The 25,616-nt window shown below is 42.4% G+C and overlaps 1 protein-coding gene across 3 annotated transcripts; it reads left to right on the plus strand.

Annotated features, from left to right (window-relative positions):
* The first annotated feature begins 128 nt into the window (after window positions 1–128).
* Window positions 129–24,937, plus strand: msi1b (musashi RNA binding protein 1b). Of its 3 annotated transcripts, none has more exons than XM_050051028.1 (15): window positions 129–322; window positions 631–671; window positions 1,209–1,290; window positions 1,438–1,522; window positions 9,302–9,343; window positions 11,714–11,806; window positions 14,938–14,986; window positions 15,459–15,541; window positions 15,631–15,748; window positions 17,480–17,560; window positions 19,538–19,594; window positions 19,953–20,015; window positions 21,721–21,875; window positions 23,030–23,075; window positions 23,165–24,937. In XM_050051028.1, exons 1-14 carry the CDS (start codon window positions 264–266, stop codon window positions 23,069–23,071), a joined length of 1,050 nt encoding a protein of 349 aa, XP_049906985.1. In that variant the 5' UTR covers window positions 129–263; the 3' UTR covers window positions 23,072–23,075; window positions 23,165–24,937. The 3 variants fall into 3 exon arrangements, with proteins under 3 accessions (XP_049906985.1, XP_049906984.1, XP_049906983.1); XM_050051027.1 differs by having other exon boundaries at window positions 145–322; window positions 15,631–15,739; XM_050051026.1 differs by having other exon boundaries at window positions 147–322; window positions 23,170–24,937.
* The last annotated feature ends 679 nt before the right edge of the window (window positions 24,938–25,616 follow it).

Consider the following 25,616-nt stretch of genomic DNA (forward strand, 5'->3'; position numbering starts at 1 on the left):
CAGCGGAAGCGGCGTGGTCGGTCACTGTTGCTTTGACGCCGCAGCCGCGTGCCCCGGTGGTGGGATGAGAGAGAGACAGCAGCGGGACTGAGTGACTGGAGGAGGAGGTGGAGTCTGTCCCAGCCTGCATCTGGCCCGCTCCCCTCTCTGTCACCCCGGGCCAAACCCGCCCAGCTCCTCTCACTCACTCTCCGCCTGTTCTCCCGCACGGCTCGGCTCGGACGCACGCAGCACTCTCTCACAACACACAGCGAGGACCCGGAATGGAGACGGAAGGGAGCCAGAGCAGCCTGTCCACCACGGACTCCCCTCACGACCCCTGGTAACGAAAAAACTTTTTATGAGCAAACTCTCTTTCCACCTTCTGCTCCCACACCTCAGGAACAGACCGGGTATTCTGCGAGGGGACTGTGGGCTGCAGACAGACGCACACACACACCTCCACACAGAGAGCCTTCATGTTAAATCAGAGATGATACACTCTCTAATTCTGTCTTTGCCTCCTGGATTACACTTTTAAAACCTCAACAACAACTTTGTCTTACTGTGCAAGCCCTTAAATATCAAACTCACTAAATCCTCCCTTGGTGAATATGTGAATATCTTATATTTTCTCTTTTTTCCCCACAGCAAAATGTTCATAGGTGGACTCAGCTGGCAAACAACACAAGGTAAATCTTTTTCCACCACTTCTTGCTCTCACAAAATGCCACTATGTCTTTAAAACTCCTGGCGTGGATCAGGTTTAACTAAATTAAACTCATTTGAAAAGCTGTATTTCTTAATATTTCTGTTTGTTTACATTGAAGTTGTTTATTTGTGTTCTCTTTTTTCTGAGTTTTGAGTTTGAATCCTGCTCCAGAATGAATGCAGCCATTCACAGCCACCATAGCATGAATGATTGATTCTTAAAAGCTTATTAAAAAGGGTGAAATTATACTGTTCAGTTTGTATTAAGATGTGAATTTTTAGTTGGAATTATTATGCACTTTATAGTTTTTTGAGTCTTGGTGACAAGTGATTTACGTCTGACACATTTAATTGAAATATGTATGAGGTTTGGTGAGAGAAATCTCAGCAGAGAGGGGAAAGTTGGACTCTCTGCAGTCGAACCCTTTGCTGAATTTTTATCACAAAGTTGTCACTTACTGTCAACATTCTGTTTGACAAATTAATGTGTCTCCTCTCCATCTTGTTTTGTTCCCCAGAGGGTTTGAAGGAGTACTTCTGCAAGTACGGCGAGGTGAAGGAGTGTATGGTGATGCGAGATCCGGTTACTAAGCGCTCGAGGTGAGGGAGCTGTGAGGCCGGCTTCTCCGCCGGAGCTGAAAGTTTATCTGACCTCCGTGATTCCTCGCTGCTCATGAAGTATCATTACATGTCAACATCAGTTTCTGTGTCATTAATACCTTCTCCCCCCTCCCCTGGTGTCTGCAGAGGGTTTGGATTCGTCACCTTTGTTGATCAGGCCGGCGTGGATAAAGTTTTGGCCCAAACCAGGCACGAGCTGGACTCAAAAACAGTGAGTTCTCTGTATTTACTTCCCACCACCGGTTAATCCCATTGCTCAGTGTTTGATTAGTGGATTTTCCAATAATCCGCTAGAGAGGTGTATCATTGCTACATTTTAGTATGTTTACTAAGGTTCCACTATGCTGATGTTTTTCTCAAACCACACCTCAGATGTGACCACTTTACATGATTAAGTCAGCCGTCGATGGTGGAGACACATGGGAGAATGTGCTCTCTCTTCGCTCTTCAGCCGAACACACAAGAAAATGTTACCCAGTGTCAATTTCCATAGAAACAAGGGGAACCGGACAGGGTTGCTCTCACTGCCAGGCTTTGATTTGGTTTCTAGGAAGAGCGGACCAAAACTTTCTCTGCTTTTTTTTTCTGTCCCAAGGGGTAGAATTGACCCCAAAAAGTTTCTGTATGGAAGCAGCAAATGCAACCTGAAACCATCAAGGTGTGAAAGCAGCAGCTCCTCACAGCTTCCTGTTGATCTCAGGAAGAATAAAACTGTGAATGTAGCGCTGATAAAGCCAGGCCCTTTCACCTATGTGAATTGTAACTTAAAATGCATTAATCGCCTGTGTTGCAGTGTGTGTGTGTGTGTGTGTGTGTGAGTGTGTGTGTGTGTGTGTCTGTGTGTGTGTGTGTGTGTGTGTGTGTCTTTTTGTCAGTAATGAATGTGGGCCGGTCTGGGAACAATGTGGCCCGTTGGTCGCCATAGGGACCACTGCCCCCGCCTCTCTCCTCTGTGGGAGTGGTGATGGCTGCTGGTTAGTCACTGTATTGAAATGAGGGGAGGCTATTTCTTCTTTCCCCTTTTGTGCTCCGAGCGATGCACCTTCTCGAATCTTTGGAGGATAAGTGGAGGAGCTGAAGTAGGAAATGGAGAGCGGAAACAAATGGTGGTTTGCTGTAAAAAGTTACAAGGAAATGAGAAATTTTCATTAATATGAATCCAGAATTAGGAAGAGTGGAAGTTGATTGATAGAGAAGTTTATCTGTATTTTTTTTCCATGGTTTCCCAAGTGCCCTGCTGCTGTAGTGTCACTTGCAGGCACAACAGCTCTGACAAGTAGCGGCATCATGGTTGGACGCCACTAACTCGCCATGGGGTTTGTTTCCATAGTGACCCCCCCCCCCCCCCCCCCTCCCCATCCACAGTTGAAGAATGGCTCTGTCACAAAAGAATAAAAAGGAAGATAACAATGCACATCATTTACAATCATTTCTTGAATACCAGAAATCAAGACGGCGTAAACAGTCACAGATAGTGGAGCGGGGGCCGTGGTGCTGACAGTTTATCCTCACGTCGCCTCTCCTGCTATAAGCAACTTATTAAGTGTATTTCCTCCAGAGATGATTTCCCCTTTTTAATTTCTCCTCTAAACTTGTGTGTGTGTAAACTCCGCACAGCCTCGCGGGCTGTGGCAGGGCCTCTTGTGGCTGGCAGTTGGGTGTGTCGTGGCGTTTGGTGGGGGCTGTGGCAGCCTCAGAGAGTGTGTGCTTGGCGTGGAGAGGGCTCAGTGATCAGCCACAGGGGTTGGATGGTGAGTAGAGTAGGCCTTTTTAGACAGCTCACCCTGCCCCCCTCTCCCTCTCTCTCATGCTAACAGGTTATCCTGTTAGAGAGGGGAGAGAAAAGTTCTCCAGTGGCAACAGAAAGAATGTGCCATGCTGTGACGGACTGAACCGCTCCGGCGCTGGAATTAACAGAGCTTTGCACAGCCCAGAGGCTAAAGAGCAAATACAGTGCTGCAGAGGAATTTATTGGTACTTATTGTGTTGAAGGACAGATGCTGCCCGGTTCTGACCAGCATAGGACGGGGAGTTTTACTGTGATTTATGTAACTGCTGCTCTGTTAGTTGCCCCTTTGGGTGCCCTCCCAGCTTCCTGCTATCTGTAAAGTTAGTGACGGCTGATGCAAACTGCATGTTTGTGGGACAAAGTTTCCATTCAATTGCAGCTCCAAGGTGCACAGTGGAGAGTTTTACAACAAAGTCACACAGCTCTTTGCAGAGTTGCATCAGGCCAGTTTGCGGCCCCCGTTAACCATTTCCATGCTGACTTGAGTGGAAAGAAAGAAGAGGGGGGAAGGTGGGATAACTCTGTCTGTGATTAGTATGGCTCTCCTAACTAATAGGATTGGAGTCAACAAGCTTGAGTTGTTCCTTAGAGATGTCGAGTGCTGCCCAATGGGCATGTTGCGTTAAGTGCGTTCCCAGCTCAGGCTGTGACAGGCAGCGAGCTTGGCCAACTGTTGCATAGCTGGGATGTAGTTGGTTAAAGGGGATTGCCCTGATTTCATAAACCTCTCTTGGAATTATGTTCAGCCTCTTCCCTGTTACCTCACAGTGAGTGCAGAGAGGTTAGGCCTCTGCCCAAAAAACGCCTCTGATACCTTTAAGTGACTTAACATGTCTTTGTGTAGGACAAAGTGTCATTTTGTAAGTTTAAGACCCCCTCCAGACATGTTTCATGACATATAAAAAAAAAGCACTGTCAGTATTTTGTGTCTGATGTTTTATTTACAAAAAAAGTTCAAATAATAATAATAATAATTCAAAATTCTTAAAATTAGCTACTGCTTCTACCTCATTGAAAAATTCAGAATCTACTAATATGCGGATTTGTTTTAAAAGTTTAACTGCTGGACATAAGAAGTCTCTTTCACAAAAAAGTCCAGTCTCTGTGTTGGAGGTTGCAACTTTCCATAACACACTGGTGTAAGTTGCATACTGGGCCACAATCGGCTGCCAGACTAGTTGTGATGCCATAAATGATGCTCATATGTCAAGGTCATAAACTCAGATTTTAGGTAAGTACAAAAGAGACATCTCCCCTCATCAGATGACTGCACTCTTGTTTCCACCTGGTGTTAACATGCATCTGGGATGATCCGATCACATGTGAACAGCTCTCCGTTTACACCTGGCACTAGAATTGTCTCGTCATGCGTCTTGAGTGACCACTTGTAATCAGATTTCATTTCCCTGCTCTACATGCAAATAAACTTGTACATCATTTACATTTGCAAATACCAAATGAATTTTTTTTTACTGGTGTGAGGCAGCAATGCACATCCTGTGCCCAGTCTGCTGGAAATCAGAGGTTTGGACTTGAGTCACCTGCCTTAGACTCATTCACAAATTTGATGACTATAGATCCAACCTGACAAAATCAATGAATGTGACTTCACTTGGAGCATTTTGACTTGAAAATACTTGATATCTTCCCCAAACTTGTGCCTCAGATCAATTAATTTCCCTACATTTGCATTAAGTAACGTCAATGCTATTCATTCCTGAGTCGATACTTAATTCCCCTGATTCACTTTGTCTGAAATGAGGTTACTGAGCTCCGGTTAGAAAAATGTATACCAAAGATAACATTGTTTGCACAGAAAAATGACATGATGGTCAACAAAAACAAATAGCGGTATGCAAACAATGTTGGTTTAAAATTAAAGACAACTTCCAACTTCAGTGGACATTTGAAGTTGCTCAAAGAACAGTAAGGCGAGGCTAATATTAACATAGCAAACTAATGCCTAGAGTTTAGGACTTGGGACTTGTCCGTTTTGACCTGGAACTTAATTCGAAACTTAAGTGCAAAGACTTGAGACTTACTAGTGACTTGAAAAACAATGACCTGGTCCCACCTCCGTGAAGAAGTTTGTCAAGACCTTGACGTGAGGACAAGATCGAAACACCACAGACAGGGTCTATTTCTTGGCGTGTTTCAGGCAAACCAAATTACCCAAGATGTTTCACATGCTTGCAATAAATCAGTTGTTTTTTGCTATTTAAAACAATGGTGTTGGTGCGCAAATGAGTACATACTTCCACCTACATGAAGGACATCAGCTGAGTAGGGAGTCCTTCAGTATGGCCTTGGACACATTAGGGTAATACTGCTGAAAGAATGAGGCCATATGCAGCCCAGACCAGTTCCGAATGTATTGTGAGCGATCTGTTCTCAAGACGCATTCCCCTCATTCCCACCAAGCAGTCCGGTTCAGTTCAGCTCAGTTCATTACACATTAGAACAGCTATTTTTGTGTTTCCATTGACAAAAGTTGTGGATGGTACCAGTAGAACCATCCCTCTGTTGAGGTACCTAGCTCAATGACCCGCTAGTATTAGGTGGAGCTAGAAACACTGCAGTCTGTTTATTGGTCAAGAGAGAATGGTCACTCTTGCTTGACAAGGACTCAATGCACAAACCCAGCATTTTTAAACATCCCATCAATTGCAACAGAGACTGTAACCACTGTAAAGAAACTCTGACAGTGTCAGCATGCAGACATTCATCGTCGGTGAAAAGGAAATTACCGTAAGTGCAAACTTGACGAAGCAGTAACGCAGCTATTACTATCTGGTAACAACTCCGCCTACATTTAAGGGTACTATTTGCGTTGGAAATATGAAACAGATCTAGTGTTGTCCATGTTGAAACCACTCTTATGTCTGGAACCTTCTGTCTACAACGGGCTTGAGACACGCAGGGTCAGATTCCGGAGTTAGCCTCCTTCAGGAACCTGATCGCGTTTCATTCGGCGGTGGGAACCTTTTGCGACCGCATGCCTTTGCTGATGCCGACCCCAGCAGGATTCAAACCCTGGACCTTCCGCATGGAAGACTAATGCTCTAACCCCCTACACTAGGAAATGGTTCTAAGGGTACTATACCGAAACTGCTTGGTGGATACGCAGCTAATGAGGATGCACTGGATTCAGTCACATCTGTACTTAAAGCTGTTAACTTATGATCTGATCACCAATGATGCATGTTAATATCAGGTGTAAACAGGGTAAAATAAGAAAACAGCCTTTCAGTGTCCAACTCTGCACAGTGAAGCTCAAACATCCTGGTGAAGTGACATTTCTGAGCATAGGAGACTTTAAATACATCTTTTGACTTTGCTTTGATCAACCTTCTCCCCCCCATGAAACAAAGCGATCTCATGAATACAGCCACTTTATCTGTTTAATGTCCACAATTTCCTCCCCACGGATGTGCTGTGTGCTGCCATGTGTTTGATTTTGTTTGTTTGTGTGTGTGTCTGTTTGTTTTTGAATGTGCACAGGAGTGTTGGACATCAGGAGGGTTGGTGACCGGAGGTGACTATCAGAGTAGTCTAGCCACCATAGAAACTAAACAGTAGAGTCTGCATCTGATCCTCCAGTCTTAGCCTATAGTCTTCTCACTCTGCTCTCTAGAACAAAAAAGAGAAAGAAAAGAAGAAACAGAACATGCAGTGATGTCAACTTTAATTCAAGTAGAAACAACACTGTTACCCTTACTCTGGTAAACGCATGTGGTTTACCATAGAGGCTCTAGCTCTCTACTGTAGTTCAACTCTACCCTCTCATGGTTACGGACTAATCTTAGCGCTGTACTGTCTCACCATCTGTTAGTGTAACAGCAGTACAGTGTGGAGTAGTCTAGTTGTTCTCTAGCTCTATTAGACCAGTATAGACTAATATAGAGGTCTCAAATTCCAATTTTACAGCCTGTCTATGATTGCATCCTCATGGCATGGTGTGGTTCTCTCTCCAATCTTAACCTTGGTGACATTCAGTGGGCTCGTCCACATCATGTATCAATTTCTGTTGTCATTTTGTTTTGTTTTTTTGTAATTGTAGAGTTAAGATTAATATCAAAAACTGTTAGAAGGGGTTAAGCTGGTGCTTTTTCCTGGGTGTAAACGTAAGGAGCCGCAGGGCAGAGGACGATCCAGATCACCTAAAAGCATGCAGGAGGATGAATGGTCCCTGTTGTTGTCATCACTTCCCGTGAAAAAAAGCAAAGGGAGGCAAAAACAAACAAACACAAACAAACAAAATTGCCGTCAGTGTGGTTTTGATTGACAGCTCCCTCTCCTTTGTCTCGTCTTCCTCTCCCTCCTTGGTCCTCTCACTCTCTTTCGGACACACTTGTCCTCCCTCTCGGGCTCTCCTCGCTGAGGTGAGGCGTGTTTGTGATTGTAGTGCCCGTGTGAGATTCCAGGAGATCACATGTCACACGGTAGTGACGAGAGAGAGGCAGGGATTCACTGGACATTCCCAGGCCTTCCACCTGAGCACAACTGCACACACACACACACACACACACACACACACACACACACTTACATGTACCATCACGTCAAAAGTACGTGTTCTTACATCATTCACATTCTAGAATAGTTGGATAAAAGCACATTAACATAGATGTACAAACACACTGAGGTTATATCCTTGTTTTTATCTTAAATATGTGTAATCATAGTTCAGTGTTAACATCAGACAAATGTACAATAACTTCTATGAGGATAGGATATTTTTAAAGGGTCTGTTTCACAGGAATTTGTAATAAGATTTTCTCACATACACTTAGAGGAACTGCCCATAGTAGTTTTGGTTTTCCATGCCCATTGAGTCTGTGAGGTTTCAAAGAAAAAAATTGACAGTGCGTCTCTCCAGAAACGATATAACACTTAATTCACTGTTTTCATTTGAACTACTTTCTACCAAATTAACATTTCCTGTGCTCTTCCCAGGGCACCCCTGGAAATATGGAGCATTAGGGAAAGAATAATCCAAAGATTTAATGTAGTAGGGGCACCAATCCTGGTTCTGGCAATATATTTAACTTTAATCTGTTGATCAGTGAGCCAAAAAAGATGGAAAAGGCAAAATCCATCCAGGGCGCAGTACAAAATAAGAAAAAAAACCAGAACTTGAAATTTGCACATACAATATTTTTCTATTGTTTGATATTTATTATAATTCTTTGTAAGCTAAGTTGTTTCTTTGTGTCGATTTGTAATTAGTTCTTGTTCGTCTTCGTAATAAATACAATAAATATTAAAGATACTTTGTTTGGGGGGACAGGGGGTCCAGGGAAAGTTGCCTAGGGTACTAAATGTGCTAGGTCCGGCACAGTAACATTTTTTCTGGAAAGAGATGCAATTTTATAAAAGTAATCTGCAATTCTGATCTCTCAGACCCTGGGTAAATAAAAGCAAAACTATCTGCAATCAGATACCACTAAAAAAAAAAAAGTGTTTTTTTTGTTTTGTTTTGCGTTTTTTTTTTTTTTTTTATGTAATTTCTGTGAAGCGACCCTGGAAATATTCAGATGCATTATCACGTACTGGACGNCTGCAATCAGATACCACTAAAAAAAAAAAAAGTGTTTTTTTTGTTTTGTTTTGCGTTTTTTTTTATTTTTTTTATGTAATTTCTGTGAAGCGACCCTGGAAATATTCAGATGCATTATCACGTACTGGACGTTGAATTTATACTTCTTTATATCATCTACCGCTACATCCCTTTAAGTACACACACGGGCACAAACTGACATGAACACACACAACTAATACTACCACTGTCTGAAGCAGGTTATGATATATATAATGAGAAAACGTTGCCATCTTTTGATTTTAGTGTGTGTTAATTTGAGAGTATACTGTGCATTCGATGGTAACTTCATTTAGATTTTCCTTCACAGTTATATATGGTATCACTTTGTTTTTCAGCACAGCGAGGCCCAAGAATGATACGCCTTAAAACAAACAGATGTCTTTGACATCATTGCTTTGATGTAGGATTGGTGAACACATGTTTCTGGGCCAAGAGGAGGACAACACAGATATATTACACCTTCACTGATGAGTCGTTAAAGAATGAAAACTGAGGGTGTGATGTCAGAGTATACTGAGGGAAGGCGACAGGTTGCAGGTTCATCGGTATCACGGCACAACACTAACCAGTCCTCTCCTCTTCTGTACTCTCTCCCGCAGATCGACCCAAAGGTTGCATTCCCTCGCAGAGCTCAGCCCAAGGTGAGTCAAAGCGCCTCCTTGTTGTGCGTGCATTGTTTGCGGCAGTTTTGTGTGTGGCGAGTGTTTTAGTCTCTTATAATGCCGTAATCTGATGAACACGAGCAGCGCTGACATCACTGAACTGTTATGTGATCGTGTGTTAACAAAAACCTTCACAACTTTAGAGACACTCATTATTGTTAAACCTACCTAAACGTCCGTATTGTGTTTCAAGTACGTTGTGTCCTGATCTTTGCCGGTTTGTCTCCTCTGTTGACAACAACACGGTGTGCAACAGAAAGGATAGTTTAGTGAGGCAAACAGCATGAAGGGATACTGGCCTCGTAACATTTACCTCAACACAACAGATTTGAAAAAAATGGCTGCGTCACAGGTTGTCACATCGGCTCTGGTGACCCGTCAGTGTCCCAGCTGCAAAAAGTGCCATATGAGAACAAGGATAAAATGATAAAATTACAAACTCATAAAAGAACAACATGAATCACTGAAATAGCTGAATGTAATGTTCATGGACGGTATCGTCCCATGATGCAACACACAGCGGAAATGAAAGAGTGAATCATGGTTAAAAGAAGACGTGGCTCGTGCAGACAGCGCAGAAAACAAATTAAGTTTTAATTTCAAATTTTGAGTAATGTTCTGATGTCACAGTTTGACTTACGTGTGTACACAGCTTGTGTTATATCCTGTTAGCAGGTATTTCTTGTATGCGCGCTGATTAAAAGCTTCGTCATACTATATGTTGTGTAGTGTTAGTGTACTGTAATGGATCTCAGACACACGTCCAGCGTTATATGATTCCTCACTGTACCACCCACAGTCAACTAACAACAAAATGTTGCTGCACATACATGGTTTGTAAAAGTATAATAATATGCCTCATAAATAACACAGATGCTGCTCGTCTCCTCCTCTGTGTGACTATGCAAGCTTATTCTGTCATGAAAGAAAGTGAAAGTGATGCAAAAGACCAAAAGAATTACATGTGCCACGTGTTTGCTGCACCCAGAATTGACTTTAAATCCAATACAGGGAATAGCACTTTTTGTTTAAAGATTGAGTGTGCTGTAAGTTAGTAAACACCACATGCAGAACATAAAGGTAACATAAGGAAATAAGTTGCGTTAGTCTGTTTGGGCTTTTTGGGCTAAGTGAAAGTGTTTAACCCTCACCAGAGTGATAGAGTGTTTAACAATGACCCCCTTTGAGTAAAAGAAAATGATATAAGAAACTAAAAGGATACTTAACGAGCACAGACCTCCACCAAGGCCAGTGGTGTAGTCCTCTATTAAAATAATGTTAGAATATGGTTGTGCCTAGTTGAAGCCTCATCATCTCTGCTGCGCATTTATTATGTATTTCTATGTTGGAAATTTAAATTTTTCCTGAATGTGTCTAGTTCATTGCAGACAATTTACTTTTGGATTTGAGTAAGAGTATAAGTAGTTGTATGATGAGTGTATTTATGTTTCTACAGTCGCACCTTAGTTTGAGAAAAAAGTGTTGTTACAATTGTACCAGTTCTTCCATGAAATCACTGTCCCTGAACGCTCCATAACAACTGCTTTCTGTATGAAATTTGGGCAACTACATGTGTACATAGAGTATTTTTACAGTTGGCCATGTTGTGTCACTATTAAACTTTACTATTATCTAGTTAAGATGTCAGGCATTTATTAGACATTAGCCATTTATTAAAATACTCTTCAATTAATTGCTCAAAACAGCATTAAATCACTGTAAGTACTTAAAAAACTTTTCATTATTTATTGGAGCAGTAATTCCTTCAAATACTTTTTATAGGACTTTGTCGCTACACCCTTTGAACTGATGGCCTCATCTTCACTAGTGTTCACAAATGTGTGTTATTCTGTTTTCTTTCACGTCAATGACCAAAAACGTACAAATAACAATAAGCCCAAACTTTTTATTGTCTGTTTGCAAGTTTATGTTCCACATAAAAAAAGTGAAGTTCTCTGTTATTTCTCATCTAAAGGAGCTTTTAAGAAGAGGATAATGACTATTGTATCTGTGATTTTAGGGGAAGTGGTGGGAAAAGTAATTTTGTGGAGTAACAATAACAGCGACAGTAAAAATGAACACCGATGTATTACAGAGTAATCCTCATTTTGGACACATTTCACATTAATAATTCAATAGATTTATTTTAAAGTATTAAAATAGAAAAGTGAAGAGCAATTCTTTGTAATTATTGTAACCTTTACAGTGCCGTTTGAGAAAAAATACACATTTTAAGCCCTTTTAAACTGGTATCCTAAAAAAAATATGTTGATAACAACATGATAGAAAAGATGATAACACACAGTAGGAAAAAAAATGTGTTAATCAGTGCCTTTCCTCCTCTTGCAGTTGGTGACTCGAACCAAGAAGATCTTTGTGGGCGGCCTGTCAGTGAACACAACCATCGAGGATGTGAAACAGTACTTCGACCAGTTTGGGAAGGTGAGTGTTGTTGTTAGAGTTGTTGAGACGTCACTCTGTGGTGGAAATGAAAGACGGAGCATCAGCAATATTGCGCCGAATGAAAATGAGGATTACTTTTGTCAGTTATAACAGATTCACATAAGTTTGCCTCGTTGGCATTAGCGCAGAAACAAATCAACAGCTTAGGAACACACACTGTAGTACCACATCTCACCAGCTCAGCCCAGTCTGATTCACCACAAATCCATCTGAGAAAAACTTCACTTGGAGTCGAGCGACCGCCTTGAAGTGAAGGGGTTACTGCGAGGAGGAGGAGGGCGAGAAAGGAGGGAGAGAAAACGCTTGGAGAGGGCAGGAAGGGAAAAATAACGAGGCTGAGAGGCTCCGGGAGCAGCAGGCGAAGTTAGGGGGACTTGAAGAGGGAGCAGAGAGGAGGGGAGGGAGAAGGGGGGGAGAAAAGTTTTGTAGTGAGTGTGTGGTGATGGTGAGGAAGGAGGAGGGATTATCAGAATCTGAATTAATCTGATGTAACAGCTGCTCCTACCCACAACCCCCTCCTGGCCCGTTACCGTGGTGACCTGGCTTGCCCATTGTCCCCAAGTAATTCTGCGGGTAAGGGGGTTTTGTTCTGAAGGAGGAGGGATGAGGTGGTGTTTGGGGGTGTTAGCATGAGTGTGTGTGAGTGTGTGTTGGGTGGGGGTCAACTCAGGAGTTTGGCAGCAATAAATGCAAGTCGACTAACGCTCAAAAACCGGCAAACTTATCACTCAGCCTTCGTTTTCTTGATTTATTTGTTTGTGTTTTTGTAATATTTCTATGTCAAGTTTTGTTTAAGTTGTTATATTGTGAAGACTGTGACAGACATGAGGCAGAGAATAGATGATGAGCTGACAAAGGCACCAACAAGAGAGGGAGGGCCTGATTGAGAGAGGTTTGCGGAGGCGTAAGAGAGGGAACTGGGGCAAAGATGGGGTTTGGGGGGGTTTACGGGGGCCATTATGCCTCTGTACAAAGCTAGACAAATATTTTCTTAGTTTGTCCAGAAGTTATCTGCATACTGAAAGTTTCTGGATTCTTCACACTCCTAAATGTCCTCTAATACAAGACTAACCATCAACAATATGTGATTTAAATGCCATGTGAGGGTTGGTTGATCGAAAATTGGACCAAAAAAAAAGAAAAATCGCATAAACTTTTCCACCAAATCACAGGTGGACAATCTCCACCTCGAGCCCTTGAAACTTTCCAAAGTCAGACATGCGAATACTCCGTTTTAGCTGCCGCATTTTCGACTGCGTGGCACTTCATTTTCAGTGCCAAAGGCTTGGCCTCCAGTTTCCCCGTGCTCCCTCCTCAATCATAACGTCTAGATGAATTTTGCCGAGAGAGATATCGAGGGATGGACGGTGAAATGTAGGCTCCAGCCATCCATGGAAGTTCCTGATTAGACTGCCTCACTGGACCTTTTGTGTCCCGTCCTGGTGAGGACAAAGGAGCGCGGAGAGGGATGGGCAGGGGATAACAGGGAAGATGAGAGGTGAAAAAAAAAATGGATAAGAGGGAATATTGTCCGGCGGCACACCATTAAAATGCTCAGTGTTTGAAATATCAAGCAATGATGTGCGATTGACTCAGGAACCATGTTGTCGTGATGTTTCAATTGTGTGTTCACGTTGGGATTGTGTAGCTTCCTGTGTGTTTATTAGGTCTGGTTTTTAGATCTCCAGCATGACTCGGTGCGTTCTTGATGTGGCAGTGTTTCCTGACCCTCTCTCTCGTCGATCAATTGATCTGCAATCTGAGTTGCTGCTCTCAGTCCTCTTGGATAAAAGTGTCGGCTAAATGGCAAAAAGAAACAGTGCTGTCGCAGAGATAGAGAGAGGAACATGTTGCAGGCGTCACGGAGCAAATGTCAGGCTGGAAGGAAGCAGTGACTTGAGAGGCATCAGAGTAACAGGTCCTCTTTCACATTGACACTCCTCACCCACCTTTGACCTTTCTGTAGGCAAACTGCCCTTGGGGGTCCACACGCACACACTCACACTGTGTGCCAATGTGACTATGACAAATTATTCAGTGGACTATATCCAGTAAACTTATTATAGACCAAGAGCACAGATTCATTTACCAAATGTTTATTTGGACATCTGTGTGCCGACCGGAGTATAAACATGTCAGCTTTTTACAAGAGAAAGAAGGAAGAAAGAGTAGAAGAGTAGGTCAACTTTGACATAAGAAACTCAGTTTGTGTGTGTGTTTGATGTGTGTGTGTGTGTGTGTGTGTGTGTGTGTGTGTGTGTGTGTGTGTGTATAGAATAGACACCTGTGTCTTTGCTCTATAAAGGGAGGCCGGGCCAGAGGGAGAGGTCAAAGGGAGAAGAGGAGGAGGAATTATGGCTGACTGTGCCAACAAACAAAGCCTCCAGGCCTCTTTGTTCTCCCTCTCCTTTTGTCTCTTCTTTCTCCTCCCTCTCCACTTTGACCCAGTCTTTTTTTTTTCTTCCCCTCTCTTACAGGACTCTCTGTGCTCTCTTTTCACCATATCTCCACCTGTCGCTATTCCTCTCGCTATCAGCTCTCCCCTCTCATCGAGTCTCCACCTGCCCACAGGATTCACCTTTCTGCTTGTGACTGGCTAATTTTTTTATTTTTTTTTTGGTCAGTGTTTCTCTCTTTGCGGCCCTCTCTTTGTCTCACTGGCACTCTCCCACTATTCATAAAGCATATTTGATGTTGGCTCGAGCCCTTTTATATGGACTTTTTGTACAGTTGCCATGGGAATGTCAAACTTTGGAGGGGAGAGAGGCGGCAGATTACGGGCTCTCTGTGAGAAGGATTGTGACCGGGGCAGTTTAGCAGCAAATATGACTTCCAACTTCTCATGCCACCCATTATGTCTGTTGGCTGTGTGCAGCAGCAGGGCTCGTACAGTGTTTCTTCATATTTTCCTGTCTTTGCCCCCTCGGCCTCCTTTTTGTAACCTGTCGCTCGTCTCAAGTCCTCCCCCTCCCTCCCTCTTCCCCCTCCTCTCTGTCCATCTGTTGCTGAGCCTCCCCGCAGAACTTGAGAAGGGCTGAGGTCAGGCAATATGCCGCGTGGCAAAAGAGAGAGCGCCGCCTAAAAAACTGTGTTGTTTGTCTCCCCCCCAGGTCGACGATGCCATGCTCATGTTCGACAAGACCACCAACAGACACAGAGGTGAGCTGAAGTGACCCATCTCCCTGTCCGTTTTCTGCCTATGTCTCTCCTTCTCTCCGTAGACTCTTCCTCCAGTCCTGCCAGGGTATCTATTGATCCCCCTCCACCCCCCACGGGCCTCCTTCCTGTGGGCTGAGCTGGAGGAGACGAACGGGGCTAGTCTAATTAGCCAGTCCGTTAATCTGGATCAGGATAAAGCCTCCTTAAGCACCTCCTCCCCACCCTGGGACTGATCGATTATGACAGCCTACCAGCTTTGCCCGGGCCTTCTGGCCAGGAAGGGAGGGAAGAAAGGATGAGTGCAGAATAGCAGCATTGAAAGGGGGGAAGGAGGGGGGCAAATGTGTTAAGCAGCTATTACAGCACTGATTACTGGAGACTATTAGCTGTACTATTGCACAGAGAGGCCTACTGTCTAAATCCAACACACTCTGAAATTTTCTTAGTCATGAATTTGTGCCGTCCTCCCCAGGGTTTGGCTTTGTCACGTTTGAGAACGAGGATGTGGTGGAGAAAGTCTGCGAGATCCACTTCCACGAGATCAACAACAAAATGGTGAGCAGCTTGGTTTGTCAACAACACTCACAGTAACACCATGTTGCGTGGAAACTACAGGTAGTGATTTGTCTTTTGTCCGGAAACAGGTGGAGTGTAAGAAAGCTCAGCCCAAGGAGGTGATGTCCCCCACGGGCTCAGCCAGGGGGCGCTCTCGTGTGATGCCCTATGGAATGGACGCCTTCATGCTGGGCATTGGTATGCTGGGTAAGGTAGTATTGATCAGGAGAGGAAGGATGTGGCTGCATACGTGAACATGACAATAAGTATTCCAGCTCTAAGGCCGCAGATGTCTCAAAGGTCACACAGGGCCTCATGGGGAGAAAACTGACCACTTAACTCGGCTCACAACTCTCCACCATGCAGCCTTGATTATCCAGATCTCAGACTGTAGAAGTGATGTTGAAACTGCTCACAGCTGTGTACAGTCAGTTATGTGCAGGGGGTTTTACGTCAATACCTGCAGCCGAACATATTCAAAGTCTGTGTGCAAGAACTTGCTAATCATTTAAATGGCTCATGTTTAACAGATAAACGGTGAACTGGATGTACCCGTCTGCAATTAACGAATTTGAGTGTTGTCAACTCATGACAGTCAGTCATTTAACGGGGGAACAGACTTTGACACACAGCAGTTCAGACCATGCAACTACCACTGCTACTGAAGCCACTTCATATGAATATCTGAAGGAGCTGAATGAGGAAATCAGTACAGATTACAATAGAAAAAAACTGACATTTAGATGCAATTTATTCACGCCGGCAACAAATTTGAAACAACACGTCGAGTTGAAGCATCTGACCAGTCGTGGGGATTATCTCCAAGTGAATGATCATCACAAAATTTTACATTATTTAAAAAAAAGGAAGACATGAACGTAAACTAGTTCATTTTTTGGGACTGTGAGCTTTAAATTTCAAATTGTGAGCTATGAATGCAAACTGGTTTATTTTAATGTGTGACCTGAACGTTGAGCTAGCTCTTGTTAAGTGTGAATGTGCAAACACTGCTCAGACTACTATATACATACATATACATTCCAGTTATGCATTGCGTTATAGTCTAATTCATCTCAGTGAGCACTTCAGCAATTTAGAATTGCACTTCCATAAAGTTTTAGGACTCACAAGTGACAGACTTAAAAAACGGACAGTCAAAAAAAGAAGCACCAGAGGCAGGAGATATCCTGACTCAGTCTCTAGTAGTCCCTGGTGACATCACTTTGACATCATCAGGGCATTATTTTTAAATTTTGGAAATCTCCCTCCACATTTTTCAACTGTCGTCACCTCAACATGACTCCTTGAGACGAGTAAACCGAACCTCAAGTGTGAAATTTGTGGAATGGCCCTTTAATAAATCTGATCTCCTCATTGCGTTGAACGTTATACTCTACAGTCGGGCCAACTCATTAACAGATCTTTGTACTCACAGCAGTCAGAACTTGTTTGTGCATCTGAAGCTTAGCTTGCCACACCGATGCTACCACCTACTGTTCAGTCTGAGAACAGCACCTTCCTCTTCAGTGATACGATCAGACAGTGCTCATAAGATGATATATCACCACACTTTTAAAGACAGTGCAAAAATATTAAATTAGTTGTGCTGTCTTGTGGCACTCCTAACAAATAACATTATATTATTTGTCCGAATATTGTTCTGAGGTCAGTTCTCCAGGTGTGAGTGTGTCGCACACAGAAAATCTGTGTAATGTGCACTGCTGAGAGTGAAACACAAGACAAAGACACTAAGCTGCTCAGTCCGGTCTTTGTAAATAAATCACAGGTGTAGAATATCACCCACCTGCGTGTCACAGACTGTACCAGGCTTCACTGTTAGGGGGCAGCACATCCACACACCTGTTCCTTATTTTGTGCCTGTGGGTGTTGTTGGTGTTTGCCGTGATCTGGATGTTGACAGTGATTTTGTTTCCACAGGTTATCCGGGCTTCCAGACAGCCACCTACACCAGTCGGAGCTACGCTGGCATCACTCCTGGATATACATATCAGTTCCCTGGTAATCACAGCACACTCCCTGCTCCTGATACACTCTGACTTGTTTCTGTCACATTAACTGAGAGATAGATACACAGCCACAGATAGCAGGTGCAGGTGTTGTCCAATGTATTTCCATGGAGATGACTGAGACAGAAAAGTAAATTTCTTAAGTGTCTGGCTCAGTGTACCTGTCATGCAACGGCAGCACAGACACTAAAATCCTTGTGATCCTTGTAGCATATAGACAAACAACAAAAATACACTCAAATATTCACTACATGCAGGGATAGAAGGGAATGAAAGTTGTGCTTGTTGTACTTTAATAATCTAAATAGTCTTTCTGTTGTTTGCTGAAGAATTTGACACAAATTATGATGATAAAAACGTATTCTTGTCAGCTGCCAGAGACTACCCATGTTTTGTGTTGGGCAGCAACACATTAAAGAATAGTCTACAGCTGTGCTAGCAGCTTTTTGTGCTTTGTGCGTGAGATTAAGGCTAACATCAGCATGCTAACATGCTACTTTTTATCATGTAATATTTTACAAGTTTGATCATCATAGTTTAGCATGCTAGCACACTTATATTTGCAAATTTAGCCCTGCAATAGTCTGTCCACCTGTCCAGGGTGTCTCACCTCTTGCCTAGTGTCAGCTGGGATAGGCTTCAGCCTCCCCGCGACCCCTAACACGATAAGCAGTTACACAAAATGAATGTTTTGCAAATTGTAACTATTCCTGCTAAGTATGACATAACATTAACTATGTAGTGCTTTCTAGCTGTGTACTAAGTGGATTTTGTATAGTGTAGGACTTCAGTTTTTTGGACATACTCAGTCACCCCACAATGCATCGTAGCTCCTTAAACTGTCCAGTGTCGGACTGCAAGGCTGAGTGTTAAAGTAATTAACTATTCAATATAATAATTACAAATGTGTCATTAAGGTGTAGTTCAGAGGAAAAACGCAGGAGCTCACATATAAAATGTACTGTAGAAAACATATTTAACACTAAAATATTTGATAATGTGAATTTGCCTTTAAAATGATACTGGATTTGTTTGGGGAAAAGTCCGCCGGTAATGGCATACGTAATTGTCATAGGCAGTACGCAGCACGTACAGACTCAGAGTGTAGTATGCAGTACGTTATTAAATGATTTTGAACACAACCATTGCCCAGCTGAAGCTGATGGAAATGTTCTGCAGGTATTTGTTCATAAACCAAACTATTGGACAAATGGAAACTGTGTCCTGAAAATCAGAATCTATCCTTTGGAGACCTCAGATATACAGCACATTGCAAATGTCACAGCAATCAATCTGATAGTTGCAGCAGATCTAAATATGTATTCATCCCATGAGCAGCAGGTCAACATGTAGTGTTGCCTTGTAATGAATGATTGATCGTGGATGATGTTGGTGTGAGTGCTCTTCTGAATTGATAAATAAACTTGTTGTTTGTTGACCTGACAGCAGACACACTGTCACAAATACAAACATGTTTCCATAGAAGCACACGAAACACTGTGAGTGTAAATGGCTGCTTGTAAATATCAAGGAGTGGAATCACATGTGCTTAGCTCGTGTACAAGTGTGTGTGCGTGTGCGTGCTTGCATGTTAGTGTGGCAGTGTATGTCACTAGAGTGTATGATGTTACTCTGGAAGTTAATTCCAAAATTAGATGTTTTACATATGGATGAAACCAAATCACACTCTTGAGTTAAGGTTATTAGTTTGTATGACAAAATTATAACGTTTGCTGTATTTCTTGCTATTTTAAACTGATTTCAACACAACTTTATTGACTATAAAACATTCTTCCATCCTCTAATTCCTGTTTGCATCCCTCAAACCTTGTGTATTCCAATATGTACTCTCCATACCTCCTGCCTGACGTCACCTCGGAGGTGTTTCCTTGCCTGTGTGTGTGCGTGTGTTCTCCTTGCTGGCGGTGGTCGTGTGTGTCTCAACAGCACTCTGATGTTTCTGTTTTAGAGTTCCACTTAGAGAGGACTCCCCTTCTGACTTCACCCCACCCCCCTGAGCTCACAGGTCAGTCAGTCCCTCCTTTGGACTTTACAAGCAGCGTGTTGTCAGTCTGCTACACTCTTTGGTTTGCATGTTTGTGTTTGTCAGTCCTCCTCGGTCTCTATCTGAAGGCAGGATTGCTGACAGTACTGAGGCAGGTTTCACTTTAAAGGCTCCCTTCAGTGACCTCATCAACTCCTTCTTTATCCGCACTCTCGTTAACAGTTTTTACTTACACCTCCTTGTATTCACAAGGCTCGGTTTAAGTTATCAGAAAGTTGTTGGGGTCACTGGGGTGAGACATTTAAGGTGTGTTATTAGTTATCTAAGTGTTTGCACACAAAGACATTTAACCTGGAGCTTTTCTTGTCTGTCTCTTCAGCCATTCCTCTCACAGCATATGGACCAATGGCAGCAGCAGCGGCAGCAGCAGCAGTAGTTAGAGGTATGGACATTTAAAGGGACAACGCTAACATGTGAAATTAAGGGGACCAACCAATGACATGTGGAATTCCCAGACCTCAAAAGTAGCTTTGAAAATAATGACATTTTTTTAGTTTATTTTCACCAGAACTTGATTTCTTATCTTGATAATCAATAATATTGTTCGTATCTCATTTTGGATGCAGCAACCTGATGCTCTGCAGTGTTATGTTAGTTCCCCCTGGTAAAACTAGTCAGATACTACCCTGTCCCACTTCAACAGAATCATTCTGACAGTCTATGAGAAAAAGGCTGACATGAAATACAACTTCCCCAGGAGTCATTTACACCTGCAATAATTGATTGTTGGCCACTAGAGGGCAGCAGAATTAAGCTGTAAAGACAACACAGATACACTGTACTATCATCTCGGTATGGGAGAACATGTTAACAAAAAGTTGTTTATTTACACAAAGAGTAGATATGGAGCAACATTATCATTCATGTGGAGCTTTGATTTTGGCCAGCTAACAAATGTATGACAATGTTAACTTACCATTTCGCTCCATTGTTGGCCTTCACCAACTCCTGAGAGAAATATCTGTCCCTTCAGTTGTTGACGTTCGACTGTGTTCACCAGATAGTTGCTAACTTTGTCTGTCAGCTATTTGGTGCTAGGCAGATAGTGTGCAGTGCAGAAAACAATGCTGATGAGAGCAGCAAGAGCAATGGCCGTTCTGAGGGGAGGGGCGTAATATTAAGCCTGGGCTCTCCTCTTGTCCCTCAAACTGTGGCGAATAATTTCATTTTTCATCCCATATTTATTCCCAAAGGAGGGGAATTGTAATTATACATGGGCAGCAATAAATAAAATGTATACGAAAGCTGACAGGTGAACTCTCAAAGAATGGATTGTGGCTGTTGATAGCACAATAAATTGTGCATCACTGGTAACCATTATCTGCCTTGTCTCAGGGTCAGATTCTCAAAAGGTATTGCAGAAATTATATTATGGCACAAACACACCCATAAAGTTGTGCAGCTGAGTGCAATTTGTCCCTTTTTTTGCAGCCAATTATCCATGAGGCAAAGTACAAATGTTACCTTTACATCAAGAACACAGTAGTCAGAATGACAGCAGAGAGAAAAGGAAAACTGAAGTTTTCAGACTACAAGTTAGAGGTCCTGACCAATGAGGCGCAGAGATATTCCTTAAAACTTAAAGGAATTTGATCACTGGAGAGTCAAGGCGGGACACCCCTAACTGCACTCCAGTTACCTCCAAGTCTCTTAAGACATTAGTAATTTTAATGTAACTGCATGTGGCTATTAGTGCAGCTCCTTGTGAAGTGGACTGTGTTTGCAGTAAGGGTCATATGCACAGAAAGGGGCCAGTTTTGCACCAAATGTTTGTATATTATCAGATTTAAATAAGTGCAAAAAGCAGATGAGCCCTGAGACTCTGTTTGCTTGGCAGTGCAGTTAGGGGTGCATTTTACTCTTTGAGGGTGCTTTGAGAATTACTGTTTCTTCTGGGCTGTAAAACCAAAATAATGAGGGCAACTGCAGAGTCAGGTGATAATTCATCTTTCTCACTACACATAGTCACTGGATCAATTGTTAGTTATAGGCATACTGATTATAGACACTTTAGAAGAGGGTACATATCTTTCACATGGAAAGAAACTCTGAAAATTGTTGTTGTTTTTTTTAAATTCTAATTTCAGGCTCCACCCCGTCTCGCTCAGCTGGATTTTTAGGTACGAGCAGCCCGGGGCCGATGGCAGACCTGTATGGAACAGCCAGTCAGGAGTCTGCTGTCAGCAGTTACCTCAGCGCTGCAAGCCCAGCTCCAAGCACTGGATTCAGCCATAGTTTGGGGGTAAGATAACCTCTCTGCTCTTGACTTTATTATGTTTGCATCATAAGTTAAAGCTGTAGGTCATGTGACTGTTGTAGTCAGTGAAATTACAGGTGTGTTTCTATCTTAACATTTCAAGGGCACAAGAGTACATTAAAAAGAGATGTCAAAGAAATGTCAAAGTGCTGCTGTGAATCTTTTGGATCTATTATGCTCTAAATAAGACGAAAGGAAGTAGCAAAGGCGGGTCTGGCTATGCCATCATTTGTCTGAGAAATGTCTCCATTCACTGCTCTGCTCATCTTTAGCTGCACATTATTATTTTTTTCCTCCATTTTATTTATTTCAAATTTATGACCTTATTTAAAATTTGCATTAAAACTAGTGGATAGAAACTCACTTACCAATACGTTCTCACTCCAAACTCATCAAATAACAGGCAGCTTGGTCAGTGGCCCTAAGCTTCAAACTATGACGCTCTACGTGTCCCTCTACGGTCAGTTTTGGACGTGTCAGTTTCTGTGTCAGTGTCCACTATTTACACGCCACAATGTCTTTCAGAATAAACCATCATTTTGGTTAAAATAATTACATTTCTTACAGTTATTTATCGAAAATGTCACATGATGACTGCATGACTTAAAATACGGCAGTAATTTTGTCCCATGGTTGAAAAAACTCAAGTTGACTTTTGGTTTCATATGAGAAATGAACACCAGTCTCCCAGGTGAAAGTGTAGTATGTGTTTGACCCATCCACCACCCCTCCCTCCGCCCTACTCGGACTTTCTTGCTCTTTCTACTGTGTTATTTCAGTGAGTGAGATTATACTGGAGGTAGCTGAAAGCGTGGGCATATACTCATACAGATGCTGTAAGGTGCCTTGTGCGCCAGTAACAGACGCCAAGGGCCACAGACCAGGCTGCCATATTTAACATCGTGGTAGTCAGATTGGGTTGCACTGAATCATGTGCCTGTGCTTCTCAGCTGTGTGTCATCATGACTCGGCGTTTGTGTAGTTATTCTTTCCAACAAAATACTGCAGCAGCCCACTTTACTAATTAGCACATTCATCCAGAAAGAAGGAACTAATCAGCAAATTCAGACTTAAGAAAAGTTGACATTAAAGTCTGAGAACAAATAGTGAACTTTAAACTTGTATGCTTGCTCCCACAGGGCCCTTTGATTGCCACGGCCTTCACTAACGGCTATCACTGAGAGTGTAAGTCATCATCTTGTTTTAAACCTCACATATAAGACTGATTCAGTGGGACTCACCTGTGAGTAACTGGGTGTTTTTTTATGTGTCAGTGCAGAGCTGTAGACTGAGAGCTGGAAGGAGTTGAAGCTGCTTTGGAGCTGATCTGGCCTGTCTCTGTCCAGTCCGCCTCTCCGGCTGGTGCAGCTGAACCCTCACCCCTCCACCCTGGTGTCAGCTTGAACCCAGCCCACCCTACTGACGCCTACCGACACTAAACTCCACCTCCTGAGAAAAAAAAAAGAAAAAGTTCATAAATGGAGCGAAAAAGTTGATCACTACATGTAAAAGCAACACATACAGATGCTGTATTTTTAGTGTTTTTTTGTTTTTTTTTGTTCTTTCTTTCTGTCATTATGTTTCACCTTGCTGTTTTTTTTGTGATGGCTGCGTTGTTTCTTTATCTGTTTTGGCTGTTTTATTGGGTTATGTGAACCTGGTCTCTCTGAGAGCAGAGGAGAAAAGTCTCCAGGTGAAGCCTGTTTGAAGGTCAGGAGCTGTAATTTGTACTGGAAAACTGTATATTTGTCACTAGTTCATACTGAATTTTAACAAAACATTTGTGATTAATACTATTTCTTGAAATGTGTCACAAAGTGTATATCTTGGTAGGTTTTTAACAAAGACTTGTTACACTAATAACAGTCAGACGACAAAGGTCATTAGTCACAGTTACATAATAGGCCTACATGAGCTGTACAATTTTGTAAAATATTGTAAATATGACTGGTTTCTGGGGGGGCACGGCTAATTTTTGTGTTTGGGAGGCTTTTGGAGAAATAATACGATTGCTTCTTTCATCATATGCATTGGAAAGCTTGACTGTTACGTCTCCAAGTTTCACACGGAGGTCAAGAACAGTGCAGTATGTTTGTCTGTCAATATGAGACCAGCCACATACTGTAATCATCTCCAGGCATTTTATAAAGGACGTGTCATTTGATTCTGTTACTGCATTTAAAAACTGCCTCAGAGTTGAAGCACTTTGAGTTGAGCAGGAGAGCGGCTGAGTCTGGAACAACACTTTACTTTTGGGGATAACTGGGTGTGAAAATGCTCCTTCTGTCAGGAGAGAGAAAAAAAACATGCTGTTTTCTTACTTTGTCATATTGTTGTTTTAACTGTGATTTTCAATATGTGATGATTGTTTGTGAAGGGAAATGAAGGAGCAGTGTTCAGGAGCAGTCATGCACGGTTAACAGTGTTCTGACTGATCCGCTCTGCAGGTTGTGTTGATGTTTGCGTGAGCGTCATATGGTTTTATACACATTGGTTTCCAATGTGCCATGTTATGTTTTTTTGGGGGGGATTGTACCTCAGTTGCAAATGTGAAATTTGAATCTGAATTTTTTATTATTACATTAACATCTATGTCAAAGTGTGGATGGTTGAACCTTTTAGAAAGGTGGCTTTTCCAACAGGAAAGGGGGACTCTTATTAACTCTTGTTTACCTGTCACCCCTCTTCCAATCACTGCATATCCACTGGAGGTCACAGACTGTAGCAATGTGACAGCTATTTTTAGACCAAAACAATTATGTTCAGAGCTACTAGGACGTTGCACTGGCCGATCACAAAAAAAAGTGTTTTCCTTCGAATGTTAGCTTAAGAACAAAGCACTCTTGATTTACCAGGTTTTACATTTTGATACACTCGCTCACACTGCTGCGGGCTACCATGGTAGTTCATACTTTGATGCTGTTTTCACTGAAAAATAACAATCTTGTCAACACTGTAACATTTTCTGATTTTCTTTTTCCTGTCATGTTTATTCCTTTGAAAAAAAAAACTTTTTAAAATTCCTAATAAATTATTTTAAAACATTCCATTTATGTGTCCTGTTTGACCTGCTTGGGTTTTTGCACCTAATATTTTCTCTTCTTTTGAATGAGACATGAACAGAAATGCAAATTTGGTTAAAGGATCAAACTTTTCATGTTTATGAAGCTATTTTTTTTCTCAGGGTTTAGGATTTTTGGCATTTTTCATAAGCAATAAATGGTGCTGTGTGGCCCTCTTCACAATTTAGTTAGGATAGTCTGATAATAGGCAAAAATCTGGAAAAGGAAAAAAATGTCAGAATTTAAAAACACACTCTCTCGCTGTAGCTCTCCCTCTCTGTCCTAAACCCCTCCCACCAGACAACCACTGGCATATGAACCAAGTGGCGACCTAAAGCCAACATGGAAGTGCCAAAAACTGCTGTTCTTTGAATGGCCCCTTGAGCCTGGCTCTCTTTAGCTAATTTAAACATTCATGACAACTTTACCAGGGCTGAATTTTTATATATCAGTAACTCACCCGTTTACATTTTATTAGGGCTTAAAGGTGCTGTATGTAAGAATGTGGCCAAAACGGTTACTGCACTCAAATTCAAAATACTGCCGCGAGTCGTGTCCGCCCCCCCTCCCCTACAGATTCGAGGTAGATTCGCTGGAGACTGATTTGTTTGCCCACAGGCAGCTGCCGTGGCAGGGCCGCGTCGCCGCGTCCTTGATCTTCGGT

The sequence above is a fragment of the Epinephelus moara genome, chromosome 8, assembly GCF_006386435.1.
Source record: "Epinephelus moara isolate mb chromosome 8, YSFRI_EMoa_1.0, whole genome shotgun sequence".
Classification (NCBI taxonomy): domain Eukaryota; kingdom Metazoa; phylum Chordata; class Actinopteri; order Perciformes; family Serranidae; genus Epinephelus; species Epinephelus moara.

Coding starts and splice junctions, on each gene's coding strand:
- msi1b (XM_050051028.1), top strand. CDS start 264: ATGGAGACGGAAGGGAGCCAGAGCAGCCTGTCCACCACGGACTCCCCT. Junction 9,344..11,713: donor CTCGCAGAGCTCAGCCCAAG/GTGAGTCAAAGC, acceptor CTCCTCTTGCAG/TTGGTGACTCGAACCAAGAA. Junction 21,876..23,029: donor GATTCAGCCATAGTTTGGGG/GTAAGATAACCT, acceptor TTGCTCCCACAG/GGCCCTTTGATTGCCACGGC.